Below are 24,783 nucleotides of genomic sequence, written 5' to 3' on the forward strand. Positions count from 1 at the left end.
TCAGTTCCCTTTTTTTGTTTCCTGACTTAAACCAATGTCTTTTTTTTTTCTTCTTCTCAGCAGCATGGTATCTGGTTCCCTGCTGCTGTCCTTATTCCACCCACCCCCCCAGCAGTCCCCGCCCTTCATTTGCTTGGGACCTCTGACAGTACTAGTTGAGTCTGCTCTGAAAGAACTCTTCTCTACTTGACTGGGGCCACTGAGACTCTAGACTGGGCTGGGTTGAGCAGACACGTCCTCAGGCCAACCTCCTCAACATAAAGGGACGACATCGCTAAAGGACCATTGGGAGGACACAGGGAGCAGAGACTTTCAGAAAAGAGGAGACATGCAGATCTGTGGAGACAAAACAAAGGGACTGGAGAGGGAGGGTGTCTTTAGCTTCTCGTGTCCTCTAAGGCAGAGACTCGAGGCCACACAGTTAAACTTGACAATGAAGGATGGAGACTATTGATGAAGGGACCCCAAAGTACAGATCCTGACAGAGGTAGAGACAAGACTTCCCCCTGCTGAGTCATTTTCTAAGAAAGCATTTTTTTTTCTACAGATAAAAATGTCTGAGGGTAAGCCCACACACTGACATGTGTCCTTCCCATTTTCTGTGGATGTTGATTTTCTCCATTTTAGATTCGGCCTCGGGGATTAACTCTTCATTTACAATTTTCTCTTTCGTCTCATAAAAGACGACTAGACGTGTTGCTTGAAACCTAAATGTTTCCTCAGCTACCTTCTAGCTCACGTTCTAGCAGAGATCGTCTCCAGGAGGGCTCTCCTAGGACATGCAGATAGTACTGGCTATAGACCATGAGGGCCACAGAGCCCCGGGTGACTGATCTGCTTGCCCATCTTGACATATCAGCCACTGCCATATTTACTTGTCCTAGACTCTGATGCTGGGAGGGATTGGGGGCAGGAGGAGAAGGGGATGACAGAGGATGAGATGGCTGGATGGCATCACTGACTCGATGGATGTGAGTCTGGGTGAACTCCGGGAGTTGGTGATAGACAGGGAGGCCTTGTGTGCTGCAATTCATGGGGTCGCAAAGAGTTGGACACGACTGAGCGACCGACCTGAACTGAACTGAACTGAGGCGCCATATGTGGGGCTTCCCTGGTAGCTCAGCTGGTAAAGAATCTGCCTGCAATGCAAGAGACCTGTGTTCAATCCCTGGGTTGGGAAGATTTCCTGGAGGAGGGCATGGCAACCCACTACAGTATCCTTGCCTGGAGAATCCCCATGGACAGAGGAGCCTGGTGGGCTACAGTCCGTGTGGTTGCAAAGAGTTAGACACGACTGAGTGACTAAGCACAGCACAGCACAGGTGCTATATGTAGAAACAGATTATAAATCCCACTAGAAGTCTGTCAGAATTTTTAAGGGAACAAGACATTTTTCAAAAGTATTTGTAGGCTAGTTGACTAGTTAATCCTCAGATCCACCCAAGATAAAGGGGCAGCCAGTGTTGCACGATCTATTTTATTGAAAATTTCTATCCTTTCACTAGTCACCTCTGAATAGCTGCTCCAGGGGTCTGCCTGAGAGTTGGTCACAGACACTTACTTTCCCTTACTCTGCCCATGCGCGTTCCCCTCACACACTTGTCCAGGTGACAGAAGGAGTGCACCCAAACAGTGCCAATGTCTAGATGTAGGTAAGTGAACAAGTCGCATACACTGTGAGGCCAGGCTACGTCTAGGAGTCCTGTGTTCAATTCTGAGTTCCTCATCTTAAGGGAAATCAATGAGCAGAATCATGTTCAAACCAGAGACCAGGATTGGTGAAGGAATCTAAACCAAAGCTATGCCACATGAGGTGTGATAGAAAGAACTAAAGTCCATTAGACTAAGAGGGGCCATGTCCATTGTCTTCATATTTCCATGTTGCTAACGTCAGAAATCTCTAGAAACACCTTGAAGGCCAGTAACACTGCCTAAGAGCCTGAGGAGAAGAAGGAAATGCTCTGAGCCTATAGACTGGCTGTTGGGCAAAGAAACTTTTGGGAAATGTGGTAGGCAGTGGTAATGTTTTTATCTCATTCCCAGACACTGTTCAACAAAATAGAGCTGATCAGAGAGTCAGCTCTAGACTCATGGGTGTTCCTGGAGGGTAATGCAAGCATGAGACGCCAGGCTGTCAAGGTTCCTTAGCCTCTAATCTAGCGACACCTCCTCCTGGGTCCCTGCCAATTCTGTCTCTTCATCATTCTCTGTAGATGCTCCTGCTGCGCCTTGTGATGCCATGGTGAGGTACAAAGCTGTGGTCTTGAAACTACCCAGGATCAAATTCCAGCTCCATATAATAACCACTGGTGTGACTTTAGGTAATGTCATACCATTAAATCAACTTTAATGTCTCATGCCTGTTTTTCTCACCTGTTAAATACTAATAAAGGTATATATCACCTGGGTTGTTAGGATAAAAGCAGGTAGTATGTGACGTAGTTAGGAAAATGCCTGGTGTATAATAAGTGTTCAATAGATGTTAGCTATTATAATTATGACCAACCTAGACAGCATATTAAAAAGCAGAGACATTACTTTGTAACAAAGGTCCATCTAGTCAAGGCTATGGTTTTTCCAGTGGTCATGTATGGATGTGAGAGTTGGACTATAAAGAAAGCTGAGCACTGAAGAATTGATGCTTTTGAACTGTGGGGTTGGAGAAGACTCTTGAGAGTCCCTTGGACTGCAAGGAGATCCAACCAGTCCATCCTAAAGGAGATCAGTCCTGGGTGTTCATTGGAAGGACTGATGCTGAAGCTGAAACTCCAATACTTTGGCCACCTGATTCGAAGAGCTGACTCATTGGAAAAGACCCTGATGCTGGGAAAGATTGAGGGCAGGAGGAGAAGGGGATGGCAAAGGATGAGATGGTTGGATGGCATCATGGACTCAATGGACATGGGTTTGGGTGGACTCCAGGAGTTGGTGATGGACAGGTAGGCCTGACATGCTGCGGTTCATGGGGTCACAAAGAGTTGGACACAACTGAGTGACTGAATTGATTGATGGATTGATTATAATTACCAGGCCACAACAATCATATTATATTATGGTAAAGGAACCCAAGCTCTGGAGTCAGATCACCTGTGTTTGTACCTTGGTTCTACTAAATACTATTGTATGTGCTAAGTCCCTTCAGTCGTGTCCAACTCTTTGAGATCCCATGGACTGTTAGAGACCCCTGCCAGGCTCCTCTGTCAGTGGGATTCTCCAGGCAAGAATACTGGAGTGGGTTGCCATTTCCTCCTCCAGACTAAATACTATCAGCATCAAGCAAATTGTTTAACACCCTATGGCCTCATTTTCCTCTACTGTAAAATGGGAATAATAGTATCAAATACCTCCTAGAATTACTGTGAGAATTTTATGGGACAATTCACTTAAAATGCCCAGAACCCTTCAGTCTTTCTCTGATGCACTCTCTTGAAACCTGGCACATGCCTTCTGCCAGGTGTGCAGAGAAGTGAGCTGCTGGATATGTTCTATCTTTTGGCCTGGTTATTGCTGTTGTTGGAGCTGAACAATTTCATCCTCACTTTGCAGAACCTATGGCAGCCAACTTGCTCCCTAAACAAACGGGGGCTGTTTAATGCTGAGCACTGTTCCTTTCTTACAAAGTATTTAGTCTGTGATTATACATTTATGAGGGCTTCCCACGTGGCTCAGTGGTAAAGAACCCACCTGCCAATGCAGAGACCTAAGAGACTGCCTGTTTGATCCCTGGGTTGGGAAGATGCCCTGGAGTGGTGCATGGAAACCTATTCCAGTATTCTTGCTTGGAGAATGTCATGGACAGAGGAACCTGGCAGGCTACAGTACATAGGGTGGCAAAGAGTGGGACACCTGAAGCAACTAAGCCTGCCCACCCTCCGCTAGAATGGTGCCCAACACAGAATAGGCATTCAATAAACATTTGTTGAATGCAACAACTAGCGATGTGATAGATGAACTAGAGCACTGGTTCCCTGTAAGCCTTCAGTGAACCGACAGTTCACTGAAACATGTTGTTCCCAGTGACCTCGAAGTGGAACAGGAATCGGACATGGAGGTGGAAGGCTCGTCCAGTTCACTCTGGTCCTGGCTTCCCTCGGGGATAGGCACATGGAAGCCAGACGATCTGGAAGCACTGCTTCCTTCACTTAACGCTGCTACGCAGCAGTATCCGCCAAAAGTGAGGAAGTGAGGAAAAGTTGCAAAGCTGGAGCGGGGCGAGAGGAAGTTGAAGAGAGTGGATCAGCCTCAACCGGAGCCCTTCTTTAAGCTTGCGCCTGCAGCTCTGAGTTGAGTGAGTCCTCTCAGACGCCAGAGGGAGATGCGCACAGAGCCTGAGACTCTATGGTTGTTCCCACCGACTCCCATGAGGAAGCGCGAAAAGAAACCTCCTATATACTTCCGTTTCCGGCCCGCTCTCTTTCTTTCTGTGCTGGTATCGCTCTCGCAAACATGGTAGGACCTTGGAGTGGGGTCTGGTAACATCCAGTTTAATCTTTGCCTCTCTGTTGATGGTGTTGTCTCGGGATGCGTCCAGGCTCCTGCGTGGACTCGTTGTACCAAAGGAACACAGTGTTGGCAGGATCGATCCCAAAGGGACTGAGCTTCGGGGCCAGGAATTGAAGTGATGAGATCTAAGGGGTAGACTTAGGCAGCGGTAGAGGGAATATGTTCTTGTTTTAGTTTGGGACTCGGTAGAGGCCGCTATACTTCACGTACATGGGGCTAGACCACCTTATAGTCAGTGTTGTATGTTGGCGAGGAGTTTGAGAGTCCTCGTGGGATACCTTAGCTTCAGCTGGGTCGGGTTGGGCTTTGTGCCCATGATAACACTGTATGTTCTGAACGGTTTATTTACTAGGTGAACGTTCCAAAAACCCGCCGGACTTTCTGTAAGAAGTGTGGGAAGCACCAGCCCCACAAAGTGACACAGTACAAGAAGGGCAAGGATTCTCTGTATGCCCAGGGTAAGATGGTTTGTACGTGATTTGGTTTTAATGCGGTATTTGTGTAGTAATAGAATACGCGAGCCCAGTCTCCCTTCCCTTTCCCACTTGGGCATTGATATTTCTGCTGGAAAGTCCAAGATACAATCGATGAGAAGACTTTTTCACATGTCTGTTCTGATTGGTTATGTTTGATAAACCCTGACAAATACCTTGCATTCTCCCAGGAAAGCGGCGTTATGACAGGAAACAGAGTGGCTATGGTGGGCAGACTAAGCCGATTTTCCGGAAAAAGGTTCGTAATAATTACTGTTTGATATGCTTTTCTCACTGACCGCGGCAGAGACTTTACATTTGTTTTTAGCCCACACACGTCTACAGTATAGGTGTGTGTTTTTATAGTTTCAGTGGTTACCTCAATTACCGGTGGAGACATCTAGTAGCTGGGAGTGCAGTCCAGGTCTTACTGCAGTGTACAGTACTGCACTGCCTCACTGTTTTTTATATTTTTTGTCCTCTTTGTGAAGAGGCAAACATCAAGGAATGAGACCTGCTTTCCTAAGGACTGAAGTTTGAGTACAACTATAAATCCTTTCCTTTGCCCTGTTCTTATCTGTTGTCATGTCCTAAGGAGTCCTCATGCTTGCAGTAAGAATCTTATTTTGTGTTTCAGTTCTGTTCAGAAGCCTGAAGTCAGCTACTTACCTGACGAAGTCTTAAAAGTTCTTTAAAATAGCCATTTAGGTCTGCCACTGACTTCCTGAATAACCTGTGGTTCTCAGTCTGAATTTCTGAGTTTCTGTTCTGATTTGTCTACCCCTTAAAGTACACAATGCTTGGAGCATAGCCTTCCCACAAACAGTATTTCTTTTGGCACTTAGCTCCTCATTCAGCCTGCTTTCAGAAAGTATTCAGGAATGATTTCAGTGTTCATTTAGATAGAGTAAATGGTTTGATCCCAAGGTGGTAATTTCCATTTCCACATTTGGATAGCTTGTTTAGAAGATGGGGACATTATATCTATGTTTTTGCCCTTTTGAGAACTGCAAACGAGTAACAATAGAATTCTGACTACAGGAGCAGGCTTTAAAAGTTGAGTATTTGTGGGAAGTGTACTTTCTGAGTTACATAATATCACATAAAATCTCGATGTAATTGTTAGTAGTCTCTGAAGAGTAGATTTAAGGTGAAGATTGCTCAGTTGTGTCTCTTTGTGACCCCATGGACTGTAGCCTACCAGGCTCCTCTGTCCATGGGATTTTCCAGGCAATAGTACTGGAGTGGAGGGACCTTCCCGACCCAGGGATCGAATCCGGGTCTCCCACATTGTAGACAGACGCTTAACCATCTGAGCCACCAGGGAAGTCCCAAAGTAATACTTATTAACCTTGTTTAATGGGTTGCAAACGCTGTCTGAAGTATAGTTGCATGGACTCAGTTGACCCATTTTTGCCTGTGGAGAATACTTAACTGCTAAAAGGCCAAGGTGGTGTGATGAGGGCCTATTTGATAAGAAAACCTCTATGATATTTGATTTGAATGGAGAACTTGATTTCAAGTAGATAGTGCCACTATTTTCTCTTACATCTGTCGTGGTTCAGGTGTGGGTTGGAAAAGAATTTCAAGACATGAGACAGAATGAGTGGGAAATAAAGTTTATTAGAATGGGAGACACTGTTAGAATAGCAGGCTAGCTCAAGGGAGAACCGACGTTGAACAGGGGTCCTTAGTCCACTTTTATACTCAGGGTACAAGGAGTGGGATAGGGGTCTTGTGGGTCATTTGCTGATTGGATGAGGCATGTATACTGGGTAGGGGGAAGAGTAAGGCAAATACCTTCTCCCTATGGGGTAGGAAGGGAGACAGTTTATACTGCTCAGGAGGAACTGAAATCCATTAATAGTAACAACATGGAGGGAAGGATGATGAGGGTCTTGTTTTTCTGTTCCTGCGTTCCAAGACCCTCCTTGGGTCACCACAGCATCTACTTACTTTCACAATTGTCACAACTCTTAAAATTTGCAGAGCTTTGCTTTACGTAGTACTTGACCCAGCATAGTCATATTTTTGAAGAAGGATTTTCTGCAGTGATTTACAAAGGCTTTGAGTTCTTTTTCCAGGCTAAAACTACAAAGAAGATTGTACTGAGGCTTGAATGTGTTGAGCCCAACTGTAGATCAAAGAGAATGCTGGCTATTAAGAGATGCAAGCATTTTGAGCTGGGAGGTGATAAGAAGAGAAAGGTATGTAATTATGGGGTGAAAGGTACAATCTTTTCTATATGGTTTTGTAATGTTTAAAGAAAAGAAAGTGAAGTCACTCAGTCGTGTCCAACTCTTTGCAACCCCATGGACTGTAGCCTAGCAGGCTCCTCCATTCATGGGATTTTCCAGGCAAGAATACTGGAGTGGGTTGCCATTTCCTTTTCCAGGAGATCTTCCTGACCCCGAGATTGAACCTGGGTCTCCCGTATTGTAGGCAGATGCTTTACCATCTGAGCTACCAGGGAAGATGTTGAGAGGTATTGGAATGTTGAGAGGTGAAGATTCCTGCCTACTCATTTTTTGTGGCCCCTCATTAAGATCAGGGGCAGTCATTCCTCTCAATATAACTAAGATCCATAGATTTTGGAGTTTTGACATAAGAAGGGGGAAATGAAAAGACTGGTTTTTAATTAGGGATGGTGATCCTTTTAGGAACAGACACTATTCTTGATGGAGTAAAGATTCGTCACAAAATATAAAAACTCACTTTTTTTTTCCTGTTCTATTGCAGGGCCAAGTGATCCAGTTTTGAGCTTCATATTTTGTTTTATTATGAAGACAATAAAAATGCCATCAATAAAATCCTCTTATTTATGCTTGATGGTTTTGGATTCTTGACTCATTAGGAGTTCAATCTGACTGGTTGAACTCACATCAGATACTGTGATGGGTTTGGTACTTTCAGTACTTATTGTTAAAAAGCTGTTACTGGTTATCATGGAATATAAGTAGAGACCTGAAACTTTGCTAATAGGACAAGATTAGTACCAATTATGTCCATATTGAATATGGGGTTCACCAGGCATGACATAATTTGTCTCACATGTTTACTAATAAGTAGCCTGCTAGGCTCCTCTCTCTGTCCATGGGATTCTCCAGGCAAGAAAACTGGAATGGGTTGCCGTTTCCTTCCCAGGGAATCTTTCCAACCCAGGGATTGAATCCCAGTCTCCTGCTTGGCAGGTGGATTCGTTACCACTGCACCACTGGGGAAGCCCTTATATGTATTAGACTTACTCTCATCCCACCTAAACTTGCTCAAATTTTAAAGTAGATAAAAAAGTTATTTTAATCAGTGGAATCTATGGGGAATGACCTATTCACGTTGTAAAATGCCTAGCAGTTGGAATCCTCTGTATGCTTTTGTATTCTTCATTCTTGTGCAGCAGAACTGGAGGTGAAGCAAATAAGCTATGCATTTTGGTAACTGGAGATGGAGGTGTTTCCTTCCAAATTAGTTTCTGTGGATGAACTAAGTCTGGATTTGCAAATTCTATTCCAGTTTTATTAACTGACAATTTTAGTCAGTTAATAGTCCTCCAGTTTTATGAAAAAAAAATTGGTTATCACCTGACAGCCTAAGAATTGTTACAGCATGCACACTGTGTTTTGAGTGGGCCTTTTGTACTGTCCTGCATTCATGATGGGTGAGCTGAATAGCTTTTTTGCTTATGTGGGAAAAGGGTAATGGTAAAAGGGGAAGTGGAGAAGGGGCAGGCCTGAAGCATTAGCTACAGGTTGGTCTTTAGGTAAACCAATGAGGAAAAGGAAGGTTGGAAATCCTCCAATGACTCATTCCTCCATACTCCAATTTGAAGTTCATTGACTCACTGTGGGACCTCAAGGCAATTCATCTTAGAGTGGAGGAGGTCTTCTGTCCAGATGTTTGGTATTTTAGGTCATAATGTACCAACTGTTGTTGGTGAAAGCAAGCCATTTGCATTTGTTGGACCTAGATTATAAAAACAACTGTTTCTAGATTTAGAAAGTTAAGTGTGTGTGTAGGGGTGTTTCCTGACAAGATTCTTCCATAAAAATTCAGTAATGTGGTCTGTTGGATTGCCTCCCAGATGGCATAGTGAGTGGTAAAGAACCCACCTTTGCAGGAGACAGACACTGGTTCGATCCTTGGGATGGGAGTATCCCCTGGAGGAGGGCATAGCAACCCATTCCAGTATTCTTGCCTGGAGAATCCCAAGGACAGAGGAGCCTGGTGGGGTACAGTCCACAGGGTTGCAAAGAGTAGTACACAACTGAAGCAAATGAGTACACATGCATGGGTTGCCTCTAAATCATCCATTATGAAGGGTATTCCTGCTAGGTTTTTTTTTTTTCCCCTTCAACTGAGAAAGTAGTTTTCTTTTTATATTCCCTTTCAGTTCATTTCAATCACTCAGTTGTGTCTGACCCTGCGACCCCATGGACTGCAGCATGCCAGGTTTTCCTGCCCTTCACTATTCCCAGAGTTTGCTCAAACTCATGTCCATTGAGTTGGTGATGCCATCCTACCATCTCATCCTCTATCGCCCCCTTCTCCTGCCTTCAGTCTTTCCCAGCGTCAGGGTATTTTCCAATGAGTTGGCTCTTTCTTTGCATCAGGTGGCCAAAGTACTGGCCTTTAGGCTAAAAATTAGTGTCATCCAAGTAAGTAGCGGTGTAAGGGTTAAAAAGTGAAAGTCGCTCAGTTGTGTCCGTTTTGGCACTCCGTGGACTATACAGTCCATGGGGTTCTCCAGGCCAGAGTACTGGAGTGGATAGCTGTTCCCTTCTCCAGGAGATCTTCCCAGCCCAGGGATTGAACCCAGGTCTCCTGCACTGCAGGTGGATTCTTTACCAGCTGAGCCACCTGGGAAGTCCAAGAATGCTGGAGTGGGCAGCCTATCCCTTCCCCAGGGGATCTTCCGACCCAGGAATTGAACTGGGGTCTCCCCGCATTGTAGGTGGATTCTTCACCAGTTGAGCCACCAGCCTTGGTTTAAATTCCTGGCTATAATTTACAGTGATTAAGCACCTGCATCAGGGTTGCTGTGAGGTCAGTACACCTTGTGCATCTAGAATAGTGCCTGGTCTGTAGTTCCAATACAGGCAACAGATAAAAAGGTAGTCACCAGTTTTTTGGTTTTCCAGTGCATATAGAACTTAACATTTATACTGTAATTATTAAATATTAGCAATATCATGCGTAAAACAATGGATGCATTAAAAATACTTTATTGCTAGCTAGCATCTAAATCTTCAGTGAGTCAATATTTTTTGCCATAGTAAATCACAATCACCATGATAAATACAATAATAGTGAAAAAGGTTGAAATATTGCGGGAATTACCAAAATGTGACACAGAGACATGAAGTGAGTAAATGCTGTTGGAAAAACAGGGTCGACAGACTTGTGACAGATGCAGGGTTGCCACAAACCTTAAATTTGTGAAAAACAAAAACAAAAAAAAACCCAAACCCCCACAGTATTTGTTAAATACAACAAAATGAGGTATGTCTGTTAATTATTATTTTACTTATTACTAAGCTATTCTTTCTCAGCTATTCATATCTGGTTCAAAGGCTTTTCCCCAAAATGTTTTCAGATGGCTCAAATGTGGAAAATCTTACTCAAGGAAATAAAAACAGCTGAAGATGGACAAAAGCAGGGTAGTCACTTGTAAAGGAAGCTTTTTAATGCAGTCTAGCTTGCAATCTCAAAAAGGACAGAATGACCTCTGTTCATTTCCAAGGCAAACCATTCAATATCACAGTAATAATCCAAGTCTGTGCCCCAACCAACAATGCTGAAGAGGCTGAAGTTGAATGGTTCTATGAAGACCTACAAGACCTTCTAGAATTAACACACCCAAAAGATGTCCCTTTCATTATATGGGACTGGAATGCAAAAGTAGGAAGTCAAGAGATACCTGGAGTAACAGGCAAATTTGGCCTTACAGAATGAAGCAGGGCAAAGGCTAACAGTTTTGCCAAGAGAACACACTGGTCATAACAAACACCCTCTTCCAACAACACAAGAAAAGACTCTACACATGGACATAACCAGATGGTCAGTACAGAAATCAGACTGATTATATTCTTTACAGCCAAAGATGGAGAGGCTCTATACAGTCAGCAAAAACAAGACGGGAGCTGACTGGCTCAGATCATGAACACCTTATTGACAAATTTAGACTTAAGTTGAAGAAAGTAAGGAAAACCACTAGACCATTCAGGTATGACCTAAATCAAATTTTTTACAATTATACAGTGGAAGTGACAAATAGATTCAAGGGATTATACCTGATAGAGTGCCAGAAGAAGTATGGATGGAGGTTTGTGATATTGTACAGGAGGCAGTGATCAAGACCATCTCCAAGAAAAAAAAAACATAAAAAGCAAAATGGTTGTCTGAGGAGGACTTACAAATATCTGAGAAAAGAAAAGAAGCTAAAGGCAAAGGAGAAAAGGAAAGATATACCCAATTGAATGCAAAATTCCAAAGAATAGCAAGGAGAGATAAAGCCTTCCTCAGCGATCAATGCAAAGAAATAGAGGAAAACAACAGAATGGGAAAGACTAGAGATCTCTTCAAGAAAATTAGAGATACAAAGAGAACATTTCATGCAAAGATGGGATCAATAAAGGACAGAAATGGTATGGACCTAACAGAAGCAGAAGATATTAAGAAGAGGTGGCAAGAATACACAGAAGAACTATACAAAAAAGATCTTCACGACCCAGATAATCATGATGATGTAATCACTCACCTAGAGCCAGACATCCTGGAATGAGAAGTCAACAGGGCCTTAGGAAGCAACACTACGAACAAAGCTAGTGGAGGTGATGGAATTCCAGTTGAGCTATTTCAAATCCTAAAAGATGATGCTGTGAAAGTGCTGCACTCAATTTGCCAGCAAATGTGAAAAACTCAGCAATGGCCACAGGACTGGAAAAGGTCAGTTTTCATTCCAATCCCAAAGAAAGCCAATGCCAAAGAATGTTCAAACTACAGCACAGTTGCACTCATCTCACATGCCAGCAAAATGATGCTCAAAATCCTCCAAGCCAGGCTTCAACAGTATGTGAACCATGAACTTCCAGGTGTTCAAGCTGGATTTAGAAAAGCTAGAGCAACCAGAGATCAAATTGCCAACATCTGCTGGATCATCAGAAAAGCAAGGGAGTTCCAGAAAAACATCTACTTCTGTTCTATTGACTATACCAAGCCTTTGACTGTGTGGATCACAATAAACTGTGGAAAATTCTGAAAGAGATGGGAATACCAGACCATCTGATCTGCCTCCTGAGAAATCTGTATGCAGGTCAAGAAGTAACAGTTAGAACTAGACATGGAACAACAGACTGGTCCCAAATTGGGAAAGGAGTACGTCAAGGCTGTATGTTGTCACCTTGCTTATTTAACTTATATGCATGAGTACATCATGAGAAACGTTGGGCTGGATGAAGCATAAACTGGAATCAAGATTGCTGGGAGAAATATCAATAACCTCAGATATGCAGATGACACTACCCTTATGGCAGAAAGCAAAAAAAACCTGAAGAGCCCCTGGATGAAAGTGAAAGAGGAGAGTGAAAAAGTTGGCTTAAAACTCAACATTCAGAAAACTAAGATGGCATCTGGTCCCATCACCTCATGGCAAATAGATGGGGAAACAATGGAAACAGTGACAGACTTTTATTTTGGGGGGCTCCAAAATCACTGCAGATGGTGACTGCAGCCATGAAATTAAAAGACACTTGCTCTGGAAGAAAAGCTATGACCAACCTAGATAGCATATTAAAAAGCAGAGACATTACTTTGCCAACGAAGTCTAGTCAGAGCTGTGGTTTTTCCAGTAGTCATGTATGGATGTGAGAGTTGGAATATAAAGAAAGCTGAGCGCTGAAGAATTGATGCTTTGAACTGTGGGGTTGGAGAAGACTCTTGGGAGTCCCTTGGACTGCAAGGAGATCCAACCAGTACATCCTAAAGGAAATCAGTCCTGAATATTCATTGGAAAGACTGATGCTGAAGCTCCAATACTTTGGCCACCTGATGCGAAGAGCTGACTCATTGGAAAAGACCCTGATGCTAGGAAAGATTAAGGAGAGAGGAGAAGGGGACGACAGAGGATGAGATGGTTGGATGGTATCACCCACTCAATGGACATGAGTTTGAGTAAGCTCCTGGAGTTGGTGATGGACAGGGAAGCCTGGCATGCTGCAGTCCATGGGATCACAAAAAGTCAGACACAACTGAGTGACTGAACTGAGCTGAGCTTGTTGTTTCTAGCCTAAGCAAAACCGTGCCTGTGGGATTTATTTGAGTTTTTAAACTTGAAGTCCATTCATAAATCCCAAGCTTCCTCTTCTTAGGCAGGAGCTCTGTGATCAGGCAGTTGGGATTGCAGGCCAGTCCTCGACCCAAGGAAGTAACAGAGATGGTGTAAGAACGAGGTCCACCAATCTCCTGCAGGTTTACTATAGCCACAGCCCATGCTAAGTTCAAGAGAGGGCGTTCCCACATCTCAAAGTTGTCCTCCTGAAAAGCAAGCCAGGAAAAGAGTTGTGATAGTTTGGTAACTAGCAATAAGCTGCCATATTATTTGTGGCATTATGTCTTAGAATTATCGAGCACTTCTAGAGAAAAGTAGCACAAAGGAGCCTCATTACCGATTATGATATCAAGATTAAAAAATGCCTTCTTAAAAGATCAGTGCATATCCTCCATAAAGTAACACATTTCAGTCCAAGACAAACTTGGTACTTGAGTATTAAACCATCTTAAAATACACACCCCAAATAAACATTTGGATGAATTGTAAATGATAAAGCAAGAGAAGATGTTCCTGGCCAATTCCTACTTTCTCCCATAGAACATTATTTACTATACCTTTCTAAGCCAGTAACCCTGCTTGCCTAAGCGGTCCTGGTTGATGGCAATTACATCCTTATCCTGAAGAAGGGCTTTGGCTTCAGGGCTGATGTGTCGGAGATCATTGGACATGAGTAACGGAGCCGCCATGATAGCCCAGAGGGCCATCTGAGTTATTTGCTGATCCCGGCTGAGGCCAAAGTTGCCAATCACCAACTGGGACAAAGAATGAAGTAAGAATTCAAGGGAGATAAAACATTCTTAAAGTTACCTAGACACAGAGAAGGCAATGGCACCCCACTCCAGTACTCTTGCCTGGAAAATCCCATGGACGGAGGAGCCTGGTGGGCTGCAGTCCATGGGGTCGCTAAGAGTCGGACACGACTGAGCGACTTCACTTTCACTTTTCACTTTCATGCATTGGAAAAGGAAATGGCAACCCACTCCAGTGTTCTTGCCTGGAGAATCCCAGGGATGGGGGAGCCTGGTGGGCTGCTGTCTATGAGGTTGCACAGAGTCGGACACGACTGAAGCGACTTAGCAGCAGCAGCAGCAGCATAAAGACAAGTCATCTTCCAGGGCATCCTGCTCTGATTACTCTCACATAAAGCCTCCTCCCAGGAACTTCTCCCTTCTGATTTATCCTGGGTGTCAAGTAGGAAGGAAACAGGTCCACCTGAGGAGCTTGAACCAGAGGGCTCAGGTTCTTACCATATCTGGGTCATTCCAACCTCCTGGTCCTGCAACAGGAACAATTATCTTCTGGTTAGAAGATGTCCAGTCCAAGGTTTTCCTTATACTTTCCCAAGAATCATAAATGTCAGCAAAATTTCTCCAGTGATTGCAGTACTCTCGGATTTCTGTGTAATTGGGCTGTGAAAACAGAGAGAACTCTTCTGTTTACTTTCTACTAACATTCTTGTGATAGGAAAACAATCATGTTTTTAAAAGGCACTTGTAGCTTCCTTAGTTTACAGATTAAAGGTCTCTATGAGGAGAGCTAAATCCTTATCATTAATATAATGGAATTTCATTATAAGACGTTTGCTTCAGAAGTAGGCTATATAACTTAAAATGGTTCTAACAGTGTTTTTGCTGGAAATTTAGCAAACAGTAACTAGGTGCAGCAGTCCCCCCTTATGTGTGGGGGATGCATTCTAAGACTCCAAGTGGATGCCTGAAACCACAGATAGTACTATTATATGTACTACCTTTTTTTCCTATACAGGTACCAATGGGTGGGTAGTGTACACAGCATGCATATGCCAGACAAAAAGGATGATGCATGTTCCAGGTGGGATACAGTGAGATGGTGTAAGATTTTATCACAATACTCAGAATGTGTGCAATTTAAAACTTATTAATTGTTTATTTCTGGAATTTTCCATTTAATACTTTGGACTGTGGTTGACCTTTGGTAACCAAAGCTGTGGAAAGCAAAACTGTGGGATGGGGGGACTACTGTATTGGGATTATGGAGGATTTTAATTTTTTCTATAGTTCACGGTCAAATTTTTCCAAAATGCACATGTATTACTTTTATAATCAGAAGAAAATACAGTGATTTCCTAATATGATACTATAAATCAATTATACTTCAATTAAAAAATAACTAAAATAATCTTAATAAGTAAAAGTTCCAAATTACACAGGACTCAGCCAGCAGATGATAAGGCAATTTGAATCCCAGGCATATAATTTGTTATGTTTAATTAGAAATAAAAATTTGTAGATAGGCAGGTGGGCTATCTGAGGTTTAAGATGTTTAGAAAGAAGTTAGAGAATTTTGCAGAGATTAGAAGGAGGTAACGGATTCATTCTGTAAGTAATTATTCACCACTTACCATAAGGTAGGGATACACTGATAAAGTCAGAAAAGGTCCCTGCCCTCCTGAAGCTTACATTTTAATGGAGGAGACAGACAATACGTAAATCAACAAATAATTCCATATAATGTTAAGCTCATAGAAGGAAATTGAATAGGTTAACATGATAATGAAGTGGGCTGATTCAGGATATATTTTGTAGGCAGTACTAAAAGGATTGCTGCAGATAGGTTGTGAACCGTGAGACAAAAATGAACAATCAAAGATGACTGGCTTCTCAGTTCATGGCGACTTAGTCTCCAATTACAGCAGTGGGGATGGTGAGAAGTGGATGGATCCTGGGAGGAATGGCAGGATGAGACTGTTAAGTAAGGCTGGACTTTGACAGGGACCTTCGTCTCCTTTGCTCTTGAGTTCTGAAAATCTATCAGCAAGGCTCTACTGGATTCTGGGCTCACTAGCTCACCTTAAAGATGGGCCACACATAAAGGGGCCACTCACAGGAATACACAATGCTTCTGCCAGTCCTGTTCAGGGCCAAGGACATTTGCTTATAACCTGTATGAGAAAACAACGTGTAAAATAAAGAAAGGGATTTCCAGCTGGGACTGTATATTTTTAATAGAAGCTGCCTGGAAGGGCCACGTTTCTATTTTAAACCAGCAGTACAGAGAGGTGACTGTTCTGTGCTTACACTGTGTGGAGTGCCACCCAGACTGCTGGGATTGTTCTGAGGAGAGAGTGCAGGATGGTGGCTATATTGAAGAAGGGCAGGAAGGGAGATGTTCTTCTCTCTGTGACTGTGCCTGACATCTGGGATTCTTTTCCCAGTGATGGACAGAGAGTTAACAATTATCTGGAGTCAACTCAGAGCTCTCTTACATGAAAAGTTCACGCCATTAGCTGTGGTTAGGCACATGTGGCTTTTACATGCATCAATGAATAAATGCATGGACAAGCTGAAAGAAGAGGCAGGAACTCTGGCACACAGAGAATCATTATTTCCAGTGTCGTGACTGGATATTTCCAAAGTGAGGAGTAGTTCTTTGGATGCTTAGCTACCCTGTCCTCAAAGTTCTGCTTTTTGCTCTTGGCTAGATCTTGTGGATGAAACATACCCTCTGCCAAATGTTGTATACTGTCACAGTAACAACCATCAAATTTTAGCAGATCTACTCCCCACTCAGCGAAGGTCTGGGCATCAATGTCATAGTATCCAAAACTCCCAGGGAAGCCTGCGCAGGTTTTATTTCCAACATCTGCATAAATCCCTAGCTTCAGTCCTTTGCTATGAACCTGAAATGAGAGAAAAGAGTCACCTTGCTAGAAGGGCAATCATGAAATAGAGAGAACCACTTCAGGCTGGAGGCAGAGACCAGTACCCTTCACCAGGTAGATACTGGGGGGCTTTCCCCTGCCCCCCGGCCCATAAAATCATCCAGATTAGTTTGTCAGGAGATAAAGAACAAAGACCCCAGTTCTGCTGAGTTCAAACTCTACATGTAACAATAGCATAGAACTGATGGGAAAGCTGTCAGTTGCTCTGATCTTCGTTTGACGGGATCTTAAAAGTTACATTTTCAGGGCAATGATAGATTTATCTGGACAAAGACTCTTTCCTTGACTGAACCTTAGGTACCTCTAAACCCCCTCTCAAGCAGGCCTCTACCTTAGCTTACCCTGTCTAGTTTTAGTAAGAATCCTGCAAAGTCACCCTCCCCCCTCCACCTTTTAATATCTGATCAAATTCCTTATGCCCCACCCTTGATGTCTAAGTCCTTGGCTTGCTTCCCCTCCTCCTGATATCTTCTCTTAGTAACTGTTCATCCACTGACCCCCACAATCTGGCTATTTAAAACCCCACTCATCTTTGGTGTATTCTGGATTGAACTTGGCTCTTTCCCCTATTACAACAGTACTGAATTGTACTCAGTATCCGTCTTCACTGCCTTTAACTAGTGTTCGGCTCCATTACTCTTTAACAATCTCTAGAACATATTCCTTCTACTTCTAAAGTTGTAATCTATAGTACAATTGTGATAACTGCTCAAAATTTATATGGAAATATATGCACGCATGTCAAGAACCAAGTTCCTTTTTTCTCCTAGAGAATTCAGTAGTTTCAGCAAAAAGAGAACTTCTCCAAGATGGGCCTCAAGAACTGTTGTGAAACACAGATCTGCTGATGGGATGAAAATTCCACCCAATAAGCCTTACAATTTGGATAGTAACAGCTATTTTACTTTCCAAGTGTTTTGAGCAAGATTATGTACAGAAATGCTTATAGTCACCTGAATGAAAAAGAGAATTACCCATACACTCACATAATCAGCTAGGCGGCGGATCCCACCAGGAAAGCGTTTAGGGTCTGCCTGAAGTCTGCCTTTTGAATCTCTTTCTGGAGCCATCCAACAGTCATCAATGCAGAGGTACTCATAACCTACATCCTTCCAGCCATCTGAGGCCATGATCTCAGCTATCTGCAGGAAGAGCTTCTCGCTGAAAGACAAATTCCAAGAATCATTACAATTCATTAGACAAATGCTTGGGTACTCCGATTTATTAGGCATCTCAAGGTTTTGCAATTTATTTTTCAACCGGTAATAATTTGGTAGTAATTACAACCAATGAGGGTAAAATGGACTGGCCCTTTTTCTTCTCACGCCTTCCCCTTCTACCCCTAAGAACCCCAAACAATTAAAAGAGGAATGAGAAATACATGAAACTGAAAAGGCTATTAGAACTAAGACGACAGTTCAGTAAAGTAAAACTACAAAGTTAACATAATCAGTAGCTTCTTTAGATATTAACAATAACCTATTCAGAGAAAAAGACACCATTCACAAGAGCAACCAAAAAACCAACAGACAAAACCTAAAATACCCAGAAGTAATTTTAAAACTAAGTGCAGGGCTCATATGAATAAACTATGATGTTTACAAATAGCTAAGAAGAGAAGCAAAAGGCAAAGGAGAAAAGGAAAGATACACCCATTTGAATGCAGAGTTCCAAAGAATAGCAAGGAGAGATAAGAAAGCCTTCCTCAGTGATCAATGCAAAGAAATAGAAGAAAACAATAGAATGGGAAAGACTAGAGATTTCTTCAAGAATTTGAAATATGTATAATATCATATATGAAACGAGTCGCCAGTCCAGGTTCGATGCATGATACTGGATGCTTGGGGCTGGTGCACTGGGATGACCCAGGGGGATGGTACGGGGAGGGAGGAAGGAGGAGGGTTCAGGATGGCGAACACATGTATTCCTGTGGCAGATTCATTTTGATACATGGCAAAACCAATACAATATTGTAAAGTTAAATAAAATAAAATTAAAAAAAATACAAAAAAAAAGAAAATGAGAGATAACAAGGGAACATTTCATGCAAAGATGGGATCAATAAAGGACAGAAATGGTATGGACCTAACAGAAGCAGAAGATATTAAGAAGAGGTGGCAAAAATACACAGAAGAACTACACAAGAAAAGGTCTTCACAACCCAGATAATCATGATGCTGTGATTGCTCACCTAGAGCCAGACATCCTGGAATGTGAAGTCAAGTGGGCCTTAGGAAGCATCACTATGAACAAAGCTAGTGGAGGTGATGGAATTCCAGTTAAGCTATTTCAAATCCTAAAAGATGATGCTGTGAAAGTGCTGCACTCAATTTGCCAGTAAATTTGGAAAACTCAGCAGTGGCCACAGGATTGGAAAAGGTCAGTTTTCATTCCAGTCCCAAAGAAAGCCAATGCCAAAGAATGCTCAAACTACAGCACAGTTGCACTCATCTCACACACCAGCAAAATGATGCTCAGAATCCTCCAAGCCAGGCTTCAACAGTTTGTGATCCGTGAACCTGCAGTTGTTCAAGCTGGATTTAGAAAAGGCAGAGCAACCAGAAATCAAATTGCCAACATCTGCTGGATCATGGAAAAAGCAAGAGAGTTCCAGAAAAATACTTCTGCTTTATTGACTATACCAAAGCCTTTGACTGTGTGGATCACCACAAACTGGGGGAAATTCTTACAGAGATGGGAATACCATACCACCTGATCTGCCTCCTGAGAAATCTGTATGCAGGTCAGGAAGCAACAGTTAGAACTGGACATGGAACAACAGACTGGTTCCAAATCAGAAAAGGAGTACGTCAAGGCTGTATGTTGTCACCTTGCTTATTTAACTTACATGCAGAGTACATCATGTGAAATGCTGGGCTGGATGAAGCACAAGATGGAATCAAGATTGCTGGGAGAAATATCAACAACCTCTGAATATGCAGAATATCTGAATATGCAGATGACACCACCTTTATGGCAGAAAGCAAAGAAAACCTAAACAGCCTCTGGATGAAAGTGAAAGAGGAGAGTGAAAAAGTTGGCTTAAAACTCAATGTTCAGAAAACCAAGATCATGGCATCTGGTCCCATCACTTCATGGCAAATAGATAGGGAAACAGTGGAAACAGTGACAGACTTTATTTTTGGCTCCAAAATCACTGCAGATGGTGACTGCAGCCATGAAATTAAAAGACGCTTGCTCTGGAAGAAAAGCTATGACCTACCTAGATAGCATATTAAAAAGCAGAGAAAAAAAAAAAAAGAAAAAGCAGAGACATTACTTTGCCAACAAAGTCTAGTCAAAGCTATGGTTTTTCCAGTAGTCATGTATGGATGTGAGAGTTGGACTATAAAGAAAGCTGAGCGCTGAAGAATTGATGCTTTTGAACTGTGGGGTTGGAGAAGACTCTTGAGAGTCCCTTGGACTGCAAGGAGATCCGACCAGTACATCCTAAAGGAAATCAGTCCTGAATATTCATTGGAAGGACTAATGCTGAAGCTGAAGCTCCAATACTTTGGCCACCTGATGCGAAGAACAGACTCATTTGAAAAGACCCTGATGCTGAGAAAGATTGAAGGCGGGAGGAGAAGGGGATGACAGAGGATGAGATGGTTGGATGGCATCACCCAGTCAATGGACATGAATTTGAGTAAACTTTGGGAGTTGGTGATGGACAGGGAGGCCTAGCGTGCTGGAGTCCATGGGGTCACAAAGAGTCGGACGCAAATGAGCGACTGAACTGACTGACTGATGATGTTCCAATTTATGAGAATAAATGGAGACACATTATTTTGTTCTTGAATAGGAAAACTCAGTATTAAAAAAAAGCAAACTCTCCCTGTACACTTCTAGACATTTACTAAAACCTTTAACTAATCGCCAAAGGACTTTTTAAGGAAGTTTGCAACATGACTCAAAAACATCACCTCAAAAGTTATATACATGAATAGTCTACCAAAGATAAATGAAGCTGGTGCTGTACTATTAGCATTAGAATACACAGATAAATAGAATCAAAGAGGAAGTTCAAAAAAGAGATCCTTCAAGCCATTTGATATCATAAAATTTAGTACATATTAAATATAATATTGCTTATAGGAGAACAAAGTCCAGCTGGATTAAAGATTTAAATACTTAAAAAACCCATAAAAAATGCTAGTAGAAAATATAAATTTTGTATTCCATTTTATATTCAGATAGGAAAGAACTTTCTTTGCATGATGCCAGAGACAGAAATCATAAAGGAAAAACCTAGTGTTTGATACATAAATATCAAAACCAACATATAGCAAGAATCACTGTTTTGGGAATTCCTTAGTGGTCCAGTCGTTAGGGCTCTGAGCTTTCACTGCCAAGGGCCTAGGTTGGATCTCTGGTTGGGGAACTAAGATCCCACAAGCTGTGCGAAATTGTCCAAAAAAAAAAAAAGAACCACTGAATTCACAACTTATGGTAGACCCCAAACAAATAAAAACCAAAAAGTAAACAAAATAACCCCAAACACTCCAATTGAAAAATATGAACAAACAAGCAGCGCAGAAAAGAAATCATGCAAACAAACAGCCAATTTAACTTATTAAAAGATGTTCAACTTTATCAGTAATCAAATAAATGAAAATAAAAACACCTACCAGACTGGCAAATTTCAGAAGAATAACAAAAATGCAGTGTTGGCCAGACTGTGGGGGAAAACAGGAACTCATACACAAGTGTGAGTCATTCAGTCCTACCTCTTTGTAACCCCATGGACTGTAGCCCACCAGGTTCCTCTGTCCATGGAATTCTCCAGGCAAGAATACTGGAGTGGGTAGTCATTCCCTTCCCGGAGGGATCTTCCCAACCCAGGGATTGAAACCCAGGTCTTCTGCATTGCAGGCAGATTGTTTACCTTCTGAGCCACCACAGAAGCCCACATGGTTGTTGGGAAGGTGCATTTGCAAAACTTTTGGGGGAGGACAGTTTGATATGAAACAAAATGAGCATACCCTTGAACCCAGGATTTAGACTTCTAAGGAAAAAAATCAGATGATGTACAAGGGTGGTTATTAGTAAGCTTTGTTCATAATAATGAAAAATTGAAGATGAGTAGTCATGAACAGGAGATTGTTTAAATAAAGTATGGCGAATACATACAATCTGCACTTATGAAGCTCCCATTCTGTGCCAGGCACTCACTCTTCAATTTACAAAGGGATCATCAGTTTGCCCAAGATCACCTGGCAAAGTAATAATAAGCTAGAATTTGAACCCAGGCAGGCAGACTTCAGAGTCTTGTTAACTGCTCGCGACATAAACGTAATCTCATTTTTATTGAAAAACACTTTAAAAAGAAATTTGTGTTTTTATTTACATAGAAAAAAAAGGAAAGGTTGCATATTAACACTTTAATCATGATTATTTCTGGGTGGTGAAATGAGGGGAATCTATTTTCTTTATACTCTTCTTTACTATCCACATTTTTTGCCATAATCGTGCATTAATTTCATAATCAGATACAAAAATAAGACAACCACCACTCAGGAAAAAAAGGAAAAGATAGAAAGAAATATGGGATGGCCGTAATTTACTCCAGGGTCATGATGGATTTAGTCTGAAACTTAGAAAGCCAATTAACTCTGTCATGTTTGACCAACATCTGTAAAGACATTCAAAGGAATAACTTATGGCCACTGGGATGTACCATGACCACTGCTTATAGAGGGGCCTCTGCACCAAGGGTGTCTTTATTATGTTTTTAAACAATATCTATCAGTGATTCTTAACCTTTTCTAGATGGAGATCTATTTGAGAATCTGAACAAAGCTCAAGATCCTCTCTCCAGAAAAACACATATACTCACATTTGCAGATTTGCATTAATTTCCCCATAGATTCCAGGCTAAGAACATTCCTTGCCTGTGCCCTCATTCAGTCGTGTCCGACTCTTCGTGACCCTATGGACTGTAGCCCAACAAGCTCCTCTGTCCATGCGATTCTCCAGGCAAGAATACTGGAGTGGGTTGCACTTTCCTCCTCCAGGGGATCTTTCTGACCCAGGGATTGAACCCGTGTCTCTGTTCTTTATCACTAGTGCCACCTAGGAAGCCATGGTAAAGAATCCGCCTGCCAATTAGGAGACGCAACAGATGCAGGTTACATCCCTGAGTCAGAAAGATCCCCTGGAGGAGGAAAGGGCACCCCACTCCAGTATTCTTGCATGGAAAATTCCATGGGCAGAGGAGCCTGGCAGGCTTCAGTCTACCGGCTCGCAGAGAGTCAGACACGTGGGCTGAGCATGAGCATGGGATAAGAACATTCCTTCCATATGCCTAATTGAGGGGGTTTGGTATTGCACTGTGCAATAACCCTTCAGATGGGTTATCTAGTTGAAAGTCAACCTGTGTGAGATAAGAACTGTTTTGCAGATCACCAGAGTTGGTTCCCTGAGGTAAGAGTTGCTTTCCCAATCTGCAGACAAAGGATGTGTGGGTCTGATAGGATCAATACTTGTCTTATCCACTAAAGATCCTCTGCATAACCTTCCAACCAGAGGCCATACCCAAGGGCTATGGGGTGTGGAGATCTAGGAGACACTATGGTCTCTCTAAATTCCCTCAAATTAGAGCCAAGGAACCCGTGACCCCAAAAGGGGAAGAAATGACACACGTCTTAGTCCTGTCTCTCCTACTCACCACAGCTGTTCTCAGTACTAGTCCCAGCAGAGACAGAGCTGCTGCTGCTAAGTCACTTCAGTCGTGTCCGACTCTGTGCGACCCCATAGACGGCAGCCCACCAGGCTCCCCCGTCCCTGGGATTCTCCAGACAAGAACACTGGAGTGGGTTGCCATTTCCTTCTCCAATGCATGCAAGTGAAAAGTGAAAGTGAAGTCGCTCAGTCGTGTCGGACTCTTAGCGACCCCATGGACTGCAGCCTACCAGGCTCCTCCATCCATGGGATTTTCCGGGCAAGAGTACTGGAGTGGCGTGCCACTGCCTTCTCCAAAGACAGAGCAGTAGCTTTCAATAAGGGTCTGAACCAACTGGATGGTAAATGAAGAAAGACCTTAGGTGGGTGAACAGGCAGAAAGAAGTGGAGAAGCAGAGGTCGCTGGCCAGACTCCCACCCCAAGGGGTCCCATGGAGAAAATCTAGAGCTAGTCCCCATCCAGGGCAGTTTGCTGGGGATAAAAAAGCAGCAGTGATAGGGGAGCTCTCCCTCCGGCTCAAAATTTTCTTGCTGAGACCCTCCATCCTTCCAAACACATCCAGGCAAATATATGGAAAGGCGAAGAGAAGAAGGTACCCAATATCTCTGATACCTGATACAGGAATCCGGCTCTTCTTGGCAGTTCACGTTGCACATGAAGCGCTCCCAGTGCAGCCAGCCCATGGTAGGGGTCATCGCCAAGCCGTTGTCCAGGCCCCAAGCCCTAGGGAGCCCGTAGGGAACCAGGGCCTGGAAGCAAAAGGCCAGCACGCAGCCCAGCCGCAGGACTCTGCTCACCGGTTTCATCGTCGCTGTCATCATACAGCACAGATTTCCAAGAGTCACCTGGGGTTTTAAATTTAACCTACGGGGGTAAAAAGTCGGAGACGGTCCGCAGAACCCGCTTTGGTCCCCATCACCAATCACTGGTGAGTAATTAAGCCGTGACGTGACTGTTTCTCCAGCAACTGGGATGGTTATCCCCAGAGGCTGACCAATGACCAGTCACAGAAGACGCACCGCCACCAACCACCCTCTCTCTTTCTGAATGTCGACCCGCCCTATTTTTATACCAGAAGGAAGTGCAGCACTTTAAT

The 24,783-nt window shown here is 43.0% G+C and overlaps 2 protein-coding genes across 2 annotated transcripts; one reads left to right on the forward strand and one right to left on the reverse strand.

The window, feature by feature from the left end:
• The first annotated feature begins 4,302 nt into the window (after positions 1 to 4,302).
• LOC102397921 (60S ribosomal protein L36a) lies at positions 4,303 to 7,803 on the forward strand. Its single transcript, XM_006051847.4, has 5 exons — positions 4,303 to 4,449; positions 4,856 to 4,961; positions 5,168 to 5,235; positions 7,061 to 7,183; positions 7,716 to 7,803. Exons 1-5 carry the CDS (start codon positions 4,339 to 4,341, stop codon positions 7,734 to 7,736), a joined length of 429 nt encoding a protein of 142 aa, XP_006051909.1. The 5' UTR covers positions 4,303 to 4,338; the 3' UTR covers positions 7,737 to 7,803.
• Positions 7,804 to 13,117: 5,314 nt separating this feature from the next.
• On the reverse strand, positions 13,118 to 24,745 carry GLA (galactosidase alpha). The gene is made up of 7 exons (XM_006051848.4): positions 24,300 to 24,745; positions 17,989 to 18,163; positions 16,783 to 16,960; positions 16,131 to 16,222; positions 14,550 to 14,711; positions 13,857 to 14,054; positions 13,118 to 13,505 (listed from the first exon to the last, which is right to left on the reverse strand). The coding sequence occupies exons 1-7, from the start codon at positions 24,506 to 24,508 to the stop codon at positions 13,200 to 13,202; spliced, it is 1,320 nt and encodes a 439-aa protein (XP_006051910.3). The 5' UTR covers positions 24,509 to 24,745; the 3' UTR covers positions 13,118 to 13,199.
• Positions 24,746 to 24,783: the final 38 nt, after the last annotated feature.

This window comes from Bubalus bubalis, chromosome X, assembly GCF_019923935.1.
Source record: "Bubalus bubalis isolate 160015118507 breed Murrah chromosome X, NDDB_SH_1, whole genome shotgun sequence".
Classification (NCBI taxonomy): Eukaryota; Metazoa; Chordata; class Mammalia; order Artiodactyla; family Bovidae; genus Bubalus; species Bubalus bubalis.

Coding starts and splice junctions, on each gene's coding strand:
- LOC102397921 (XM_006051847.4), top strand. CDS start 4,339: ATGGTTGTTCCCACCGACTCCCATGAGGAAGCGCGAAAAGAAACCTCC. Junction 4,450..4,855: donor GTATCGCTCTCGCAAACATG/GTAGGACCTTGG, acceptor TTTATTTACTAG/GTGAACGTTCCAAAAACCCG. Junction 4,962..5,167: donor GGATTCTCTGTATGCCCAGG/GTAAGATGGTTT, acceptor GCATTCTCCCAG/GAAAGCGGCGTTATGACAGG.
- GLA (XM_006051848.4), bottom strand. CDS start 24,508: ATGATGACAGCGACGATGAAACCGGTGAGCAGAGTCCTGCGGCTGGGC. Junction 16,223..16,782: donor TATACAACATTTGGCAGAGG/GTATGTTTCATC, acceptor TTTCTCATACAG/GTTATAAGCAAATGTCCTTG. Junction 14,712..16,130: donor ATGTGTGGCCCATCTTTAAG/GTGAGCTAGTGA, acceptor CTGTTTTCACAG/CCCAATTACACAGAAATCCG.